The sequence below is a fragment of the Macaca thibetana genome, chromosome 2 (assembly GCF_024542745.1).
Source record: "Macaca thibetana thibetana isolate TM-01 chromosome 2, ASM2454274v1, whole genome shotgun sequence".
Taxonomy (NCBI): Eukaryota; Metazoa; Chordata; class Mammalia; order Primates; family Cercopithecidae; genus Macaca; species Macaca thibetana.
In genome coordinates, this window is record NC_065579.1 from 71709044 (window position 1) to 71728248 (window position 19205).

Here is a 19205-nt window from a genome sequence, read left to right on the forward strand (position 1 = left end):
TATCTCTAAAGTATGTCTATAAAAGAAACTCAAACAATTTAATAGGAAGAAAACAAATAACCCAATTTTTAAAAATGGGCAAAGGACCTGAATAGACATTTTCCCAAGAAGACATAAAAATGTCCAACAGGTGTATGAAAAGTGACTTAATATCACTAATCATCAGATAAATTCAAATTACAACCACAATGAGATATCACCTCATACCTGTTAGAATGACTATTATCAAAAAGGTAAAATATAACAAATATTGGAAAGGATATGGAGAAAAGAAAGCCTTTGCATGCTGTTGGTAAATTAGTATAACCATTATGGAAAAGTGTATGAAACTTCCTCAAAATGTTAAAAATAGAACTACTGTATGTTCCAGCAATCCCACTTTTGGGTATATAGCCAGAATAGTTAAAAGCAAGATCTCAAAGAGATATTTGAACATCCATGTTTATTGCAGCATTATTTACAATAGCCAAGAGGTGGAAACAACCCAAATGTTCACTGACAGATTAATGGATAAAGAAAATTTATATACATACAATGGAATATTATAAAGCCTTAAAAAGGAGGAAATCCTGTCATATGCCACAATATGGATGAACCTCAAGGATATTATGCTAAGCAAAATAAGCCAGTCATAAAGCAACAAATACTCTATGATTCTATTCATATGAAGTATCTAAAATAGTGAACATAGAAACAGAAAATAGAAAGGCGGTTGCCAAGGGCTGGGAGAAAGGGAGAGGGAGAATTAGTATTTATGGATATGGATTCAGTTTGCAAGATAAAAAAGTTCTAGAGATCTGTTGCACAACAATATACTTAACAGTACAGAACTATACACTTAAAAATGGTTAAGATTATAAATTTAAAGTTACATATTTTTCACCCCATATGCCCCCAAAAAAGCATTATCTGTGCAAAGTACAGTTTCTAAAAAAATATGTATTTGGGCTAATCTTCCAATTCTGTTCTAATAAATACATATAATTCCAGATCTGATCATTCCATTTAACTCAAATATGATTGGGAAGTCTTTATGACCAATGAGGATTGGAGTGCTGAGAAATTATGTATAAATCACTAGCCATATATTTCATGGGTTTTATGAAGAATTTATTATTTTCCATAAAAAGAGAGAGAGAGAAAAACTATGGATTTGGAGGGGCAGAATTTAGTGGCAGATTAAGCCAAAGGGAGAATGATTATTCACATCTTGGTGTGACAATCTCAGTTGGTTCCCGGGTGAATTTCATTCTATTTTGCCTGACATCAAGATTTCAATGTGCATGGCTCATTAGTGCTTGTAGGCATTTTTACAATGGCAATTTATTACACTTTCAGGTGACAGAAGCTGTCCTTTAAAGAATTGCTTTCTGACCTCCTCCTCTTTCAACCTACAACACCTGCTGAATGAAGTGGGCCTGTACTCCTTTCCTGTCCCCATATAGACACTGGAAGTTTTTGTGTGCGGGAGAGCAGGACTGAAAAGCTTTGGCTGGAAGGTTTTTGTAGCAGTCTGCTTGTTGAATTGCCATGGATCAACAATTTCTCAATGAGAAGAAGATAGATGAGAAGATAAAGTATTTGGTAACTGTAAAGCTTCAAGCAGGAACTCAAGAAGATTTTTAGAACATCTGGTCGGAATTTATTTTTTTTAGGTAAGCATCCCCTTTTACAACCAGCATACATAAAGCATTAAATTGGCTTACCCCACCCCTTCCTAACAAGACAGAAGCTGGTTAGATTTATTAATCCTTTGATACAGGTCTGGAGGGAGAGTGAAGTGGCATGTGGAATTCCCATGAAGGACTCCCTTAAAATCTTTAGGACTCCTTTTAGATAGAATGTTTGTCTTCAATTTCTACCTCATTTTTAAGAATCTGTCTAGATTGAGATTGTGAAAGATCATTAACAAAAATAAAAATAGATAATGTTTCTGGATTTTTTCTGTAATATTTATGTCCAAAGAAGGGATATCATCAACACAAAACTTTTTATTCTCTTATTTTTAAAATTGGTTTTTGTGTAACTGGCTCATTCTCTTGCTTGGTTAAATTTAAAATTTATTTTCCTTTGACAATAAAGGCCGAGTTAATTGTTTTGTCTGTGTCTGCCTTCATTTTGTGTGTCCATAACAACCCCCAAACACCAAACTGCATTGTTCTTATAATATGGAAGATTATAACTAACAGGTTTCATAATACTTTGTTTTCTTAAAGATATAGCACACCCGACCAATCGAACCAAATAACCAGCTATTTCAAGATTGTATGAATATACTGCAGAAGGGGAGCTGATTTCAAATCAGTGTTTTCAAGTTCATGGCAAAATTTTAACACTTATGTTAGAAGAGTATATTTCATTTAATGGTGTTGCTTACATGACATTGTGTTCATATTATTATCCATGCTAGAATAATTTGAAATAAATCTCACTTTTTGAAATGTACACTATTCATATTTATTCTGTAGCATCCTAAGTGCTTTAAATGTTCATCTATAGTAAAAAATGTGCTTTGAAACCAATGTATATAAAAGGAAAATTTTCTAATTTATGATTTTCAATGGGCTTAGTTACTTCCCACGTACCTAAGCTGTCCTTTACTAAACAACTATGCAATCAGATGATTTACAAACATTCTTGCATTTCTATTATTCTTTAGCTTTTAAAATAGTTCTGAATATTAGCTGTGGCTTACATAAAACTTAGCCTTGTAATAAATGTGATCTATTATTTATGCAAGACTTTCAGTGATATTATGAAAGAGAATGTTTAGAAACTTTTTACATTCCAGGAGGGAATGAAATTGGTTGGAGATACATCCAAGCAGAGTTAAAACTAGTTCAGGAGCAAATAAAAGCTTAGCAAGTCAAAGGAAATTTTGGGGTACAATTAATTTTTACTGTCATCTCTAGGTATGCTATAAATTTGTATTAAAATAATTAAGATCAAACTGTAGGGAAACAATCTGGAGTCTTTACATTTCATTCAAAAGACAGACAAAAAATCAAATCAATGGAGAGGATTATTATTATTTTTTTACCTATCGCTATATCCAGATGGGGAGAAAAACAACCCCACCTTATATAGTTAGTACACTCAATTCAGAAATCACCATTTTTGTGTATTAGCCAGTTTCTTTTCTTTCCTTGTTCCCCCACAGTGCCCTGCCTGCCTTGGTCATTTCACTGTTCATTAGCATCTCACCAGAAGAGGGAAGAAAAAAAAGAGGAGGTGAAATTAAACAATCAACTTTGTTACTTGTTTAAAAAGGTGGCAAAGAGGTTGAGTAGAAGTTAGAAGAGTTAAAAATATATTTTTAAATTGTCAATGTGTTTTAGCAGCCTATGCTAGGCCTGCTAATATTAGAACTAATTAGTTAGCCAAGTTACAATGCATCTCTGCAGTAGATAATCAGCACTGTCACCAAGTCCACTGTCTCTGGGGTTACAGAAGGCCTGGCTGATGTATATCTGGCATTTAGAAAGAGAAGTCAGAATGAATCTTTTTTTTTTTTTTAATGAAATAAGGGGGGTTAGGTAATGATTTCTATTGTGGAAAGAGCTAAAAAATTATGTTTGTTAAAGATATTTGTCAAAGGATAAAGATGTTTACTTATGTACTTGTACCTGTGGCTTTTTTAATTTACTAAATTAAACTTCAATTTTAAAAGAAGTAAAAGATACAGATATGTCTCAGAGAAATAGAAGATACTGTAGGGTGGCCTGAATTCCATATTCTGAAACTCAAGAAGAGCAAAGTCACAGAATGCTGAAAAATTCAGGAGTAGTTTGGTTTTATCTCACCTCCATCTTTTTTTTCCTTTTCAGAGAAATGACAAAAGTTTGCTTCTCAATCCCTTCTGTAAAAGCCCAATTGGGCCGGGTTCGGTGGCTCACGCCTGTAATTTTAGCACTTTGGGAGGCCGAGGCGGGCAGATAACGAGGTCAGGAGACCATCCTGGCCAACATGGTGAAACTCCATCTCTACTGAAAATACAAAAAATTAGCTGGGCGTGGTGGCGCGCGCCTGTTGTCCCAGCTACCCAGGAGACTGAAGCAGGAGAATCGCAGGAACCCAGGAGGCGGAGATTGCAGTGAGCCGAGATCTCGCCATTGCACTCCAGCCTGGGCGACAGAGCCAAAAAAAAAAAAAAAAAAAAAAAAAAAAAAAAAAAAAAAAAAAAAAGGAAGAAGAAAGAAAAGGGAACAAAGGCTCAAAACACTGAAACTAAGAGCCAGATGGTTATTTCAAATATGCAGGACAAGAGGGAGCCCACATAACCATTTGGGAAAGATCCTTTTAGGGCTCCCAGAACTGAGGAAATCAGGTGGTACCACTTTGAGTACAGTATTTGACATGAATGAGTCACTGGAGAGCCACTTTTGGTAAGTTTAGGAATCAAAGAAAAAAGTCGCTCCACTGCAGATTGATCCATTTTTTTTTTCAGGGATAAACAGCAGATTATGGCTTCGGAGTCTGGGCTGTCCTTTATTGGAGGGCACGATGCACCATAGATTTTTATTTTCACGAAACAGACTCCAGAGGTTTGTGGCCTTCCAGAGAGCAGCTGGCACCGGGCAGAGGCACAGACTACGGCCTGAGCTGCTGGCGACTGCCTCGCGCTTGGCCGTGCGTCCCTGGCTGCGCTGGCCAGCACCGCAGCCAGAGAGCTTCCCATTCGGGGCAGGAGGGGCTGTTCCTCCTTATATTTGGGGGAAAGGAGCTGGTTTGAAGGAAAGGAGGGATTAAGTTTGTAAAAGCGTTGGCTCCTCCTTGTAACTCTGGTGCCTAATGGGGATGAGATGATAGCCAAATAAAACGAAGAGAGATGACCCCGTTTTGAGTGAGGAGGATTTCTGGATGAGCCGGCGATGTGTCCTGCAACTGTCGATTTGGCAGATTTGACTCAATCAACTGCCAGTTGGTTCCCACTTCAAACACACCTCCCTCAGCCTACCGCTCTGACCAACTCTCCAGACTCGGGGTGGGGAGCGAGCAGAACAAGAGAATCAAAAGTCAGCCTTCTTTTGGTCTCTGCTCCTGCACAACTGGTTTGGTTCTGAGCAGGCTGATGTTTGAGAGGAAAAGCCAGGACTGCTTGGGCTCTTTAGCGGGATTTGAGTGTGTGTGCTGGGAGGGGGGAGGGTAGGAAGAGGTGGGAGCAGAGTTAGGCTGAGTACTGAGCGAAGCCCCTTATTTTGCGTCCCACCTGCCCTTCCCGTCCCCAGCGCCCAGCCCCCGCCGCGGCTGGGAGAAGAGGAGGGGGCGAGGAGGGCGCAGGGCGTGGGGGACGCCCAGCAGCGCCTCGCGCCCGCGGTGGCGGAGGGGCTGTCTCTTTAAGCGCTCCGGAGGGGCTGGGGCGGGAGGGCGGCGAGCGCGTTTCCATGGCACCGGGGCTGCGGGGGCTGCGGGGCCGCTGGGCTCACTCGGTTTCAGTCGCTCCCGGCGGAGCAGGGGCATGCAGCTCAGCGGCCACCGAGCCTCTGGGGCTCGCCCGGCCGCTCCTCTCGCACTCCCAGCCGCCTCTGACGCCTGTCGGGGCCAAGCTACTGCCGTTCCCGCCGCAGAGAGACGCACCGCGCCAGCCTCGCGAGCCCTGCACCAACTTCTGCCCGACGAGCCCAACTTCTGCGCCGGGTTCGGACTTGCGGAGCCGGAACGGCGCGCCGCGCGCAGCCCGGGCGGCGGCCAGGGTGGATCATTCTCGCCGAGATGTCCTCGCGACTGTGCTTCTGCGTCTGGGCGGTTGCCGGCTGGCCGCCAGGAAGCGCCCTACAGCTCCGGTTGGGCATGTAAGTGGCGCCGGCGCGCTCCGGAACGCTTGGAGAGAGCAGACAACAGTGTGCCCCGCCCCACCCCGGACCTGGCGCGGACACCGCGGGCCGAGCCCGGGAAGGGATGGGGGGCAGGAGGTGCGGGCAGACACCTGCGGGGGCTGCGGGCTGTCCGGGCGGAGCGAGGCGGAACGCAGTCCCCAACGCGTCCTTGGGGAGCGCCAGCCCGGGAGCGGAAACCGCGACCGGGGCCGGTGTCCACCCGGTACTTTCTCGGCTCCTGACAGATTTCCCCCCATCCCCCCCACCCCGAGGTTTGGGTGTGTGCATGTGTGAGCGCGTGGTATGTGTGTATTTTCTTTAATTTTCTGTTTGAAGAGTAATTGGCTAATGACTACCACTTTGTGAAAGGGTTGTGAATGAAATCCTGTCGAACAGTGAGTTTGACATTTTTTTTCTTTGTAGAGACCAATGACTTCGTGCACATGTTACCTTTCTTTCTTTTTTGAGAAGTATCGCCGAGTCGGACGGAGTGGTTTATTCCACAGGTTTGACGAGAGGCAAATCTCGGCTCATCTGCCGAAGTGAGGAGCGGGGGTGATGAGTATGTGAAGGATTGAGTGCTCGGCCACTTAGCTACTAGTCCCCTTATTAGAGAACTGAAGAGTTAGTAGGAAGGTGACTCAAACGCATCGTCTCAGGATGGGCATGGTTTCGTTCCGGATTAGAAATCATGAAAGCTAGGAGATAATTTTTGTCACCGTGTCAACCATAGCGAGGAGCTCATGGGAAGTCTAAGTCTTTACAAATTGCCTAGTCCTCTTGACTGGCTGAAGTTTCACCTGAGTTCTGTAGCATCAGCGGAATCATCATCGAACCGCCTGAGAGAGAAGCCAGATCTAATTCTGCTTTTCGATTTCTGCTCCTGAGCGGTTATGAATAGACACCAGAGTGTTTGAGCATTTAAACATTTTTGCCATTTTGCTCCTACTTTACTTCACTTTTGCCTTTCTGAAATGTGAATACTTTATTATAGAAAAATGGCTTAGATAAGTACACAAAGCCATCCATAGATCTCTGGGGCTTTACTTTTTCCTGTAAGAAAAATTCGATTTTGGGGTTCAAATTACATATTTCATTTCTTTCATGTGAAATTCAATCTTGACACATGGCCAGGGTATCAGTGGCATCTCAGAATTTCTTTTCTACATAGTTTGTAAATATGTATTTGGCGAAAATGCCACGTTTCTGGGTATGTGATTTCTCTTGAATTGATGTGTCTTGTTTATTTTGAAGAGAAGGTTGATTTAGACTTTTCTTCAGTTTATCTCAGAAAACACATCCCACTTTGGATAGCTTGTGCATGTGTAAGCCTGCACTTCTTAGAAACTGTCTTTTAGAAAGCTTGCAGAGTAGCCATGCTCTTACCTTTATAAGTGCCTTTATTTAAGTAGATCCTACGTTGGCTAATTAGCAACAAAATCACCCATGCACCCTGAGACAAAACAGTCCCTTTGGAGAGAAACAGAAATAACAGAAATACCTACATCACTTTTGACACTGTTTGACTGTTTTACCTCAGGTTTCAATATTGACTCTTTTGTTGAAAACGCTGGAGGGATGACACTGCATTTTTTTTTTTTCTTTTAAGGATACTGCTACTGCAGCTCATTTATTTATCAAGTGAGATGAGATCAGATATTTAAAAATATATAAATTCTTAAGTGTTAGATGCTTTTTCCAGGATGTTATTGAGATCAGTCTGATGACTCTTAGTACTTTCTGAAATCTTGATGGGAAAAATCCAAATTTTGTAGTTCTCCTTGGTATTAGACATAATGGTGATTTCTTCAGCAGGAATCGTGTTGGGATTTAGTGCTAGGTTTCTTTAGATGCCTTTGCAATTGTAGGCATGTGAAATGTAGCCGCGTATAGATAGCACTTGGCTTCTGCATACCTGCCTATCTATTAAATTAAAGAGAATTCTTCCTGAGATTTGTATTGACCTCTGAGGTCCAAATCAGTGAGAGCAGGCTTCTAATGAGGTGAAGACCACTAATGAGAATGCATCATCTTACTGACTGGCACTTATAGGTCATTAACACAAGTAAAAGTTTGATGTAGCTAAACTTGTTCTTGAACAAATTTTGGAGCTGGGGTGACAAGTGAAAATAGGAAACAATTGTGCAGCTAACCAACAGTCAGCCTAAATTTAATGCATTGTGTTTATGGTGCATTCCTCCGAAGGTAAGCTCATTTTCAAAGAAATTTTTTTTTTTTTTAAAGAAAGCAAAAGGTGAATGACATATGAGTATTCCAACTCTAATGATAATTGATCTGATGACCTTGTCTTATCACATTTAGGGAATCGTGAATAATTAATATTAGGCAGATTCATAGAATCTGTATTTCAGGAAGAGTGCCTAAGTATCTGTTACTTACGGAGGTATTAGAAATCACAGGTAATAATTATCCGTTTGAATTCTTACATGCCAGGCAAATTTCTAGCTACTTTACATGTATTATTTCATTTAATCCTGGAAATGCCCTATGAGGTAGGCACATTATCATACCATTTTATGACAAAGAAAGAGACACAGTAAGGTTAAGTTACCTTCCAAAAATTCAGAAGATCTGGGTCTAGGCAGTTAGATTCCAGAGCTGAAGTTCTTAACACGTGTAATCCATTTCAGAAGGCTCAGGCCCAACCTCTGTTTTTGAGAAGTTCCTTTTAATCACTTCAATGCGTTTTCAGTAGGAATAGGGCTGGTACATTCTACCTAGTGGTTGAGATACCTGTGCCGCCTTTTTTGATTGTTGCCATAGTTATAGGGTTATGTTGGCATTCTGTGGTGGGTATGGGGAGAGGTTGGCGTGCTAATTGTCCTGCTATGGGTAGGAGAGCTCCTCACAAGGAAGATCTGATTTATCTCCTCCTTATTGAGACTCTTCATAGGAAATTATACTCCTCTCTCATGGCTGTAAGTATTTGAGTATTAAAATGAGGGGGTAGGTTTTAAGCTGGGTATTATAGAGTGAGAGAAGTTATCTGAGGCAAGTGCATTAAAAATTGGAGAGTTGTAACTGGTAATGGCATTTTGATAAAGGGATATTGAAGAGTTTACTTATGTTAATGGTACTCTGCAAATGTTTTCTAAAGGATTAAATAGGAGGAAATAAACTGTACTCTGGATCTTTGAGACATCAAAGGAAAATGATTAGCTGTAATGCACTCTATTAAAATTTATCCTTTGTAATGTACTCTTGTAAATACTTGCATAATTATTTTATGCATCCTAATGAAAAGTAGTAAACATGGGAGTGTTGCATATATCATAGCAAGCATGAATGAATAAAGGAAGATGAAGTAGCTTAAGCTCCTGGGACATGTGATACTTGGATTTCTCTGATATCTGGAGGGAATTTTTAAACAATATGGCCACTTTGTGACTCAGCAGTAGTCTAAACTGTGTAGGACATTTCACTCCCATCCCCTAAGATAGTACAGGCAGTTTTGACATACAGATCCCTAGTATGTTTGATATGAAACTGTCTACCCTTCTCCCATGGCACGCATACATGGAACTATGTTTCACCGCTTAATTACAGGCTTAATTACAGGCTTCTGTAGTTAATATGGAAATTTAGGGTCAGAGAGAGAGTGACAGTGAGTTAGATTTTATGAAGAACCAATGGATTTGGAAATAGAGCCGGTCAATAATCTATGATAATAATTCGGAATACTGAAGGAGAGGTGACAGAGTTGTCTATTGTCCCCCCCACATGCTGGAATTTGTTTCTTTTTATTATTATTATTTAAACTTTTGATATTATACAGCCTGAAATTGAGCTGTCTTAGTTCATTCGGGCTGGTGTAACAAAATACCATAAACTGGGTGGGTTTTAAACAACAAACATTTATTTCTTATGGTTCTAGTGACTGAGAAATCTTGGATTTTGGTAGATCTGATGTAGAGCCTGTTTCCTGGTTCACAGATCTAGCTTTGTCCTCACGTGATACAAGGGGTGAAGGAGCTCCCTTGGGCATACATTAATTTCAGTTATGGGGGCTCTACCCTCATGATTTAATCACTTCTCAAAGGCCCCATTTCCTAATACCATCACATTGGGAGTTAGGGTTTCAGCACAGAAATTTTAGGAGGAAACAAACATTCAGACCATATCATGAATGAACTAGAGATATCTGGGGCTAATAATAATCCCTTATTTATTTACTTACTTACTTAGTTGTTTTTGAAACAGAGTCTCACTCTGTCACCCAGGCTGGAGTGCAGTGGTGCGATCTGGGCTCACAACAACCTCTGTGTCCTGGGTTCAAGCGATTCTCATGCCTCGACTTCTTGAGTAGCTGAGACTACAGGCACATGCCAACCACATTCAGCTAATTTTTGTATTTTCAGTAGAGACAGGGTTTCCATGTTGGCCAGGCTGGTCTTAAATTCCTGACCTCAAGTGATCGCCCACCTCAGCTTCCCAAAGTGCTGGGATTACAGGCATGAGCCACCACACCAGGCCAATAATCCCCTTAAACTTACAAATAATTTAAGCATAGTCTGGGTTTACTCATTAATTTAAATTAATTGGAAAAGGGTTCTTTTTCTTTTGAGGCCAGGCACATTAAATGAGCAGAAAATGAATTTGAGAAGAGAAGGCCATGTGTATTCTCTATGGGTAAAACATTTTTTAAAGCAGTTTGTGTATTAATATTTTCAATCCTAACAACAATCATATGAGGTAGATAACACCATCATCTTTTCAGATAAGGTCACTGAGGCATAGAGAGGTGTATTAGTCCATTTTCACACTACTATAGAGAACTACCTGAGACTGGGTAATGTATAAAGGAAAGAGATTTAATTGACTCAAAGTTCTGCATGTCTGGGGTGACCTCAGGAAACTTACAATCATGGCAGAAGGTGAAGGGAAAGAAAGGCATGTCTTACATGGTGTCAGGAGAGAGAGAGTGAGAACAAGGGGGCAACTGCCAAACACTTTTAAATTATCGGATCTCATGTTAACTCACTCACTATCATGAGAACAGCATGGAGGAAACTGCTCCCATGATCTAATCACATCCCACCAGGTCCATCCCTCGACACATGGGGATGTCAATTTGAGATGAGATTTGGGTGGGGACATAAAGCCAAACTGTATAATTCTGCCCCTATTCCCTCACAAATCTGATGTCCTTCTTACATTTCAAAACATAATCTTGCTTTCCCAATAGTCTCCCAAAATCTAAACTCACTTCAACATTAATTCAGAAGTCCAACTTTAAAGTCTCACCAGACACAAGGCAAGTTCCTTCCACATATGAGCCTGTAAAGTCAAAGGCAAGTTAGTTACTTCCAAGATACAGTGGGGGTACAGGCACTGGGAGAAATTGGCCAAAACAAAGGATTACAGGCCTCATGCATATCCAAAACCCAAAAAAGCAGTTGTTAAATTTTAAAGCTCCAAAATCATCTCCTTTAACTCCATATCTCATATCCAGAGCATGCTGACACAGGAGATGGGCTCCCAAGGCCTTGGGCACCTCCACCCCTGTGGCTCTGCAGGGTACAGCCCCTGTGGCTGCTTTCATGAGCTGGTGTTGAGTGCCTGCAGTCTTTCTAGGTGCATGGTGCATGCTGTTGGTGATGCACCATTCTAGGGTCTGGAGGACAGTGGCCCTCTTCTCAAAGCTCCACTAGGCAGTGCCCTAGTAGGGACTCTGTGTGGGGGTGCCAACACCACATTTTCCCTCCTGACTCCCCTAATGGAGGTTCTCCATGAGGGCTGTGCCCCTGTAGCAGACTTCTGCCTGGACAATCAAGTGTTTCCATACATCCTCTGAAATCCAGGCAGAGATTCCCAAACCTCAGCTCTTCTGTGCACCCTCAGGCCCAACACCATGTGGAAGCTTCCAAGGCTTGGGGCTTGCATTCTCTAAACCCATGGCACAAGTTGTACCTTGGGCCCTTTTACCCATGGCTGGAGCAGGAGTGGTTGGGACTCAGGGCTCTATGTCTCAAGGATGCACAGAGCACCAGGGCCCTGGTCCTGGCCCAGGAAACCATTCTTCCCTCCTTGGCCTCTGGGTCAGTGATAGGAGGGGCTGCCATAAAAATCTCTGAAATGCCCTGGAGACATTTTCTGCTTCACTTTACTTATGTAAATTTCTGCAGCCACAACTTGAATTTCTCCATAGAAAATGGGTTTCTCTGTTCTACTCGTGGTTAGTCTGCAAATTTTCCAAACTTTTATGCTGTGCTTCCCTTTTAAACGTAAGTTCTGATTTTAGATCATCTCTTTGTGAATGCATATGATTGTATGCTTTTAGAGAAAGCCAGGTTACATCTTGAACACTTTGCTGCTTAAAAATTTCTTCTGCCAGATACCCTAAATCATCTCTCTCAAGTTCAAAGTTCCACAGCTACCTAGGGCAGGGCAAAATGCCCTAGAGATTTGAGCATTTTTACTAAAGCATAGCAAGCTAAAGCATAGCAAGAGTGACCTGTGCTCCAGTTCCCAATAAGTTCCTCGTCTCCATTTGAGTCCACCTCAGCCTGGACTTCATTGTCCATATCACTATCAGCATTTTGGATAAGACCATTCAACAAGTCTCTAGGAAGTTTCAAACTTTCCCAGATCTTCCTGTCTTCTTCTGAGCCCTCCAAACTATTCCAAGCTCTGCCTGTTACTCAGTTCCAAAGTTGCTTCCACATTTTCAGGCTATCTTTATAGCAATACCCCACTATCCTGGTACCAATTTTCTGTATTCATCTGTTTTCACATTGCTGTAAATGTGAGACTGGGTGATTTATAAAGGAAAGATGTTTAATTGACTCACAGTTCTGCATGACTGGGGAAGCCTCAGGAAACTTACAATCATGGCAGAAGGTGAAGTGGAACCAAGGCACATCTTACATGGTGGCAGGAGAGAGAGAGAGCGCAAGTAGAAAACTGTCAAACACTTCAAAACCATCACATGTCATGAGAACTCTCACTATCATGAGAACAGCATGGAGGAACAACCCTCATGATCCAATCACCTCCCACCAAGTCCCTCTCTCGACACATGTGGATTACAATTTGAGTTGAGATTTGGGTGGAGACACAGAGTCAAACCATATCAAGAGGTTAGGTAACTTTCATGAAGTTTCATAGCTGTGAAGTGGTAGAACAGGGTATGGACCCATCCTGTCTAGCTCCAGAGCTCTGTCTATAATCACCATACTCTGTGCTGTTCCCTTTACCTTTGACTTTTCCTTCATATGCTCTCAAACTGTGAGACTCTCTGATCTTGTTACTCAGTCTGGATCTGTTTACCTAAATTCAGCAGTAGCTGCTCTTGCTCCTGTTCTCCCCAAGTAGATTCAAACCTTTGCCCTTTACTGTTAGTAGTCAATTCCAGTTCATACTTTATTGATGATATTGACATTTTATTATATGGATTTTCTCAGTGTCCGTGTCCTCAGTTTTAATATTATTTATGTATGTTTACTTTTCTTCTTTCTTCTGTGTTTCACAGAAATACATTTACCACTCTTGTTTCAAGATAATCCCTCCCTATATGTTTCGATCCCATTTTAAAAATATTTTCTCTGTCATTTCTTTTTTTATCTTTCATTCCTATCTCTTTCCATTCTACTGTTTTTTCTCTTCTTCCAATCATATTCAGGTCTTCCATTCTACATCTGTCTCTACCTATGTCTGTAAGATGTTTTGTCTATATACAGGTCTGTGTTGACTTTGCTGCTTCTTTCCTTCACCTTCCATTGCTGAAAAACAGCTCATTAATGCTGCTTCCTTTGTTTTTTTCTAATCATCAGTCATTTAACCCATTGCACTATGGCCTTCTCTGCTGAATGTCCTTTTCAGAGGCTACCCTCTTTTCAGAATTTGCCCAACCTTTATTTTTCCATAGCATATGACATTACTAATTCCTATTTTCTACTTTTTTTACATCTCATACTTTTCCTTTGTACATGTAGTATCATCTGTAGTTCTCCTCCATTGGTGCCTGCATTCTCCCCTTCTATCTTTATTTCTCTGTCCATTCTTTATACATTAACTGGTTTATCTCTTCCCACTGGCTTCCATCATATGTGCTATTTTTATGAGACCCAGATCTGTATATCCAGCCCCAGTCTCTTTGCAGCTATAGACTTGCATTTTCAACTATAGATTTATCATCTCCATGGATTTCAGACTCAAAGTGTTCTTAGATCATCTCTAGTCATTATTGTCGTCTTCTACATCTTCTTCTCAGGTACTTTGTCCACCTTCTTCTTTGTCTTATTTGAATTCATTTTTAATCTCTGTTACTTGTCTCCCAGTTTACACTGTAGTTTTATTATGAGCTTTAGGTAAGATGGTTGTGAAAAGGCTTTTGTATATGGCAATTCGATAAATATAAGTTAATATTTATGTTCCTGTCAGTTGCCAAATTCTGTCAACACCCACAACGAAATATCTCTTGAATTAGTTCCTATTCCTGATGCCAACACTTAAGCCTGTTATGCTATTTTTACTCCTAGCCTACTACAGTTATCTCTTTGTTGATCTTCTCTTTCATATCCTCTCAATCCTCTTTATTTTTATTATATATACTACTTAGTTTTTATCAAGATTGGTTTTTAAAGCAAAGATCTAGTGACATCATTTCCTTTCTTAAGAACTCTGATTATCCATGAAATAAGCTCAGGGATTCATAATATTGTTCTTAAATAGCACTTACTATGTGCCAGGAATAATTTAAGTGCTTTGCATATTTTAACTCATTTAATTCTTACAACCACTCTATCAGAAGGTAATATTTGTTTCAACATTTATGATGAAGAAATTGAAGTCCAGGGAAGTTAAGGTTTTCTGGAGAAACTACATATAACAGTTTGAAGCTCAGGGGAGAGGTCATATAGTTAATAAGTAATAAAGCTAGGGTATAAACCCAGGCTGTGTGACTCTAGAATCTGAGCACTTAATTATCACACTGTATTCAAGGCCTTAGCTTTTCAGTATTAATTAATTTTATAAACATTTATTGAGTACCTGGGTTATTTTTATTTATTTATTTATTGCTTTTGTTTTTTAAATTTGCCTGTAGTTCCCTTCTGCTACTCAAGATCTGTGATGCGTCTAAGATTTTACTCTACCTTCAAGGTAATGAGTTAGTCTGCCACAGTTCATAGTTGCTGCTAGAAGACATGAGATTCCTGGGCAAAGACAAATGACTTTATTAGTTCCGTAGTCTATAGCAGGCAGCATGAGCTTCATGTTTGCATCAGTTTATCTTGCCCTCACCTCCTTACTAATTTCCATGAAGGCAATGAGGAGTGACCCCAATGGATACTGCGCATACCGTGAGTTTGTGTCACAGATGGGGAACCTGGAGCTTAGACAACCTTCAGTCTTCTAAGGGGACTGCTAGCAAACCTGCCAATCCTTGCCCTTAGAGGGAGAATGAACTTTATTATCTTGCTCAGGAATCAACTCTGCCCTCAGTTCTGGCAGAAGACACTCTCTTCCTCTTCCAAGATTGTTTTTTATATAAATATCCTCCCAGAAAAAAGCTGTCAAGTCTTTTTCACAAGCAGAAATGCAAGAGACCTTGAAGAATTGTCTCCCAACATCCCTAACATATTTCTTTCCCATTTTAGCAGCATAGGTTTTGCTATGGCTTAAATCTAGTATTTTTTCTATTTTGTTGAATCTAGTACTTGATTTTTCCCATTCTTTTAAAATAGATAGGAACATGTTAAAACTAGATGAACACTGAGGTTTAATGAGCTTACTCAAGGGGCTGTGTTCAAATTCCAAGCCCCCGTCTTTTCTCCACTGATGCTGAAATCAAACTACTAACCCAGTTGCTGAATATGTAGTTGATTTCTTTTCTTTTTATTTTCATTTAGCAAAGATTTATTCAGTGTCAAGTACTTTGCTAGGCATTGGGGATACAGAAGGAAGTAAGGTGATTCCTTTCTTTAAGCAACTCATAGACCAGGAGGGAGATCAGCATACAGACTGGAGCCTACCAATACAAAATTGGCAGAGATGGTACATGTAACCCAGCTATAAGAAGAAATAATACAGGACCTCAGGGTAGGTTTTCAAGAGTTAATTTTTATTGACTTTGAGTAGAGGTTAGATGAAAGGTAAAAGTGGTGATGTTGGTGGTCGTTTCCAGTTGGTGAAAAGGATATGTGCAAGAAGGCAGCAAGATCTCCCCATTAGGAAAACCATAAAACATGTTCTTAACAGTATGACTGGAGAGAAGAATCTATATGAGGCTACAGTAAAAGATAAGTTTAGGGCTGTTGAGTCCAGAGAGAAGTGGTGAGTCTAATAACCAAAAGAAATAGTGGTGGTGATAAAACAAGGGAAGAGATCTGAAAGATAAATAGCAATAGGAGTTGATGAATGCATGGAGGTAAAAGAGAAAGACAGACTTGATGGGGCCTCTGGATAATGGAGAATATCAGAAACACAAGAGAAAGGAACCTTAGGGGAGAAGATGATGAATTCAGCAGTGACTATGTGGGCATTTCTGTGTCTGTGGGATCTCAGTTGGAGACGTTCTAGAGAAATCCCCTAAAGGGGCCTGAGGCTCAGGAAAGTGGTCTGGGCTAGAGCTATATTTGGCTGTTGAAGTGGTAGGAAACAAATATATATAAAAAAGTGAGGGAAAAAGATTATTGAGGAAGGAAACCTGGATGTTTTAATATACGAACAGAAGACAGATGAAAAAGGGTCTAAGGAGGAGGTTAAGAAACTACCTGAGAGGAAGGAAAGAAAGAGTGTTATATGCTATGAAAGGCCTCAGGGAAATTAAATAAAATAGAAACTTGTATAATTCAACGTGTCACTACTAAAAAAATGATTGACTTAGAGCTACATAAATAGAACATCATTGGAAGGACATTCTAGTTGAGAACTTCACTGTCACAGCCATCGCTTTTGGTCATAATGACAAGAAATGGAAACTCCTATAGAGTGCTCTTATGTTGACAGGCTGTGTTTTTGCCTGGCTAAACATTTACTCTATCTGCCATCATTCTGAGCTCATTATTACCATGGCCAGAAATGACAGTAGAAAGAAATTCCTGCTACTCCAGCAGAATTAACTACAGATGGGGCACAATTCAGGATCAAATCACAATCATCAAGGCATTATTCTAGGTTCTTCTGTAGAGGTAAGATAGAGTCTCTACCCCCAGGGAGTTTATAAGCAAGTATTATGTACTTTAATTAAGAAAGGAGAAAATAAATTCCTCAGAGGAAATCGTGGGAAGCTTTCTGGAAGTGGTGGCGTTTGTAGGCAAGGTAGGATTGGGGTCAGAAGTGCATTCATTATAGGAAGAGAGCAGAGCCTGCCAGGTGTTGGAGGCTGTTGGAACGGCAGTGTCTCCTGGGGCCGATATACACTGTGGCAACTTGTGTCACTGTCATTGACTCCATGCATTTGCAGGTCTGTCCTCTCCACGATACCCTGTGGTCCCCAAATGCCCTCCACGTTGTTCTGCCACGGTGTCTTTCCTCTCAGCAAACTCCCTGCCTTCTCGGTCTCTTCCAGGCCAATCTGTAAGGGTCAGAACAAAAGTTACCTATTTCACAAATACTTCCAGGTCCCTCAGATAGGATTAATTACATGTCTGTCTGTTTCAGCAATCTTAACTGATATTTTTGTTTGACATAGGTATTTGGAGATCTATAGTTTCTTTTAAAAAATCTATTTGTAATAATCACGTGATAACGGTGAGGACGTGTTTGGAATTAGCAAAGGCACTTCCAGCCGACTCTGTTAAATCAACTCCTTGTAGTATATAAATTATGTGGCTTGTCAACTGATGATCTGGAAAATGTTTTCTGTCATTCTTCAGTGGACAGTTTTCAGTGGTGTTTAATGTTCCTCCTCACTGATATGGTTAATTAAGAATTGACAGTAATTCTGAGCTTTAGTGAGTTTTACTCTTGAGAGAAGAAGCAATCCCAGGAGACTTGAGGTTTTGTTTCTCTGAATTATTATGAATACTATTTTCATGAGTGAGTGTAGTGGATGCCAAGCAAGAGAAAGTAACTGAATTTTGAATAGTTTTTCCTTTCTGAAGTGCAAAGTACTAATATTAAGTTGCAGAACCTGCAGCTTTTTGTAATGCTGTGAAGGCTTTTGTTATAAACAAAAGTATATGTGGGGATCTAATATATGGCATAGTCTGTGGTTAACAATACCGTATTGTGTACTTGAAATTTGCTAAGAGAGATTTTAAATGTTCTCACCATGGGGGAAGGGAGGTAACTAGGTGAGTTGATAGATGTGCCAACTAACCTGATTGTGGTAATCATTTGACAATACAGTATAGATGCATATCAGATCATCACGTTATACACTTTAAGTTTGTGCAGTTTTATTTGTCAATCATACCTCAATAAACTGGAGAAAAGAACATGATAATAAAATAACAGTCAAATTATATTGCTGCTTTATTTATTATGAAGTTTAAATAAACTTTGCTGTCCCAGCTTACAAAGTCCAAAAGATAAGAAAAAAAATTCTCAGCATGAATAAACTGGGAATGTATCTTCACATCAAAAATTCATTTTTCAATGCATTTCATGGTTTACTCATGTTGAGAACTACTTCTTATCTTTTGAACTTTTGAACCCTCTATGTATGGAGATGAGCAAAAATGAATATGGGTTTCCTTTAAATGTACTGGAATACTACATGTAAAATAAAACAAGTAGAAAACTCAAGACCCAGCAATACACATTGACCAATTATGTGATAACATAATAATATTTGTCTTGGGCTTTAGGCATGTTATATGCAATACTGAAATGAATTTTGCTGTAAGAAATATCATAGGCATCAGCCATTGAAAGGTATGCCTTACATCTTTTGTAAAGCAAATCTTGCTTGACTTTAACTAACAGTCACAAGTCTGAGCCAGTAAGCAACACAGTCAGCATTCCCCCCGCCCTTCATAAATCTATTTACAGTAGAAATCCCATTAACATTTTAATTGTTTTGCATCTAAAGTTGCTCTCAGTGCCACATTTAAAGGGCTCAGACTCATTAAAATTTAAGGACCAGAGAGTTCATAGTCTACTCTAATGACCTAGTGATGGTTGTAAATGCTCTAAATATTTTTTGGTTCTTTGAACAACTAAGGAATTCCTTGTAGTGGCTAAGTATTCCTGAAGATAGGTTGTTGCATTGCCCAATTTCAATCCCATCAGAAAGCTCTCTCCCTGTTTTCCCTCATCTAAATCCTAGGATCTCTTAAAGTCCCTTTCAACGTTTTCTGTCAACTTTTATTTCATTGCCCACATTATTTCTTTAGCTAGATTCTAATTTAATTGAGGGAAAAGAATTAAAATTCATCACTGAGAATCTACCTTCAGTTTGTGTTTCTCCATTCCTCATAC

The 19205-nt window shown here is 40.1% G+C and overlaps 1 protein-coding gene across 1 annotated transcript in view; it reads left to right on the forward strand.

The window, feature by feature from the left end:
- The first annotated feature begins 5712 nt into the window (after nucleotides 1-5712).
- The window catches only part of LOC126948943 (EGF-like and EMI domain-containing protein 1), a 491125-nt gene continuing 477632 nt past the window's right edge, over nucleotides 5713-19205 (forward strand). Inside the window, exon 1 of the mRNA XM_050781377.1 lies at nucleotides 5713-5792. Coding sequence (XP_050637334.1) covers nucleotides 5713-5792 — 80 coding nt within the window. The remainder of the gene's footprint in view (nucleotides 5793-19205) is intronic.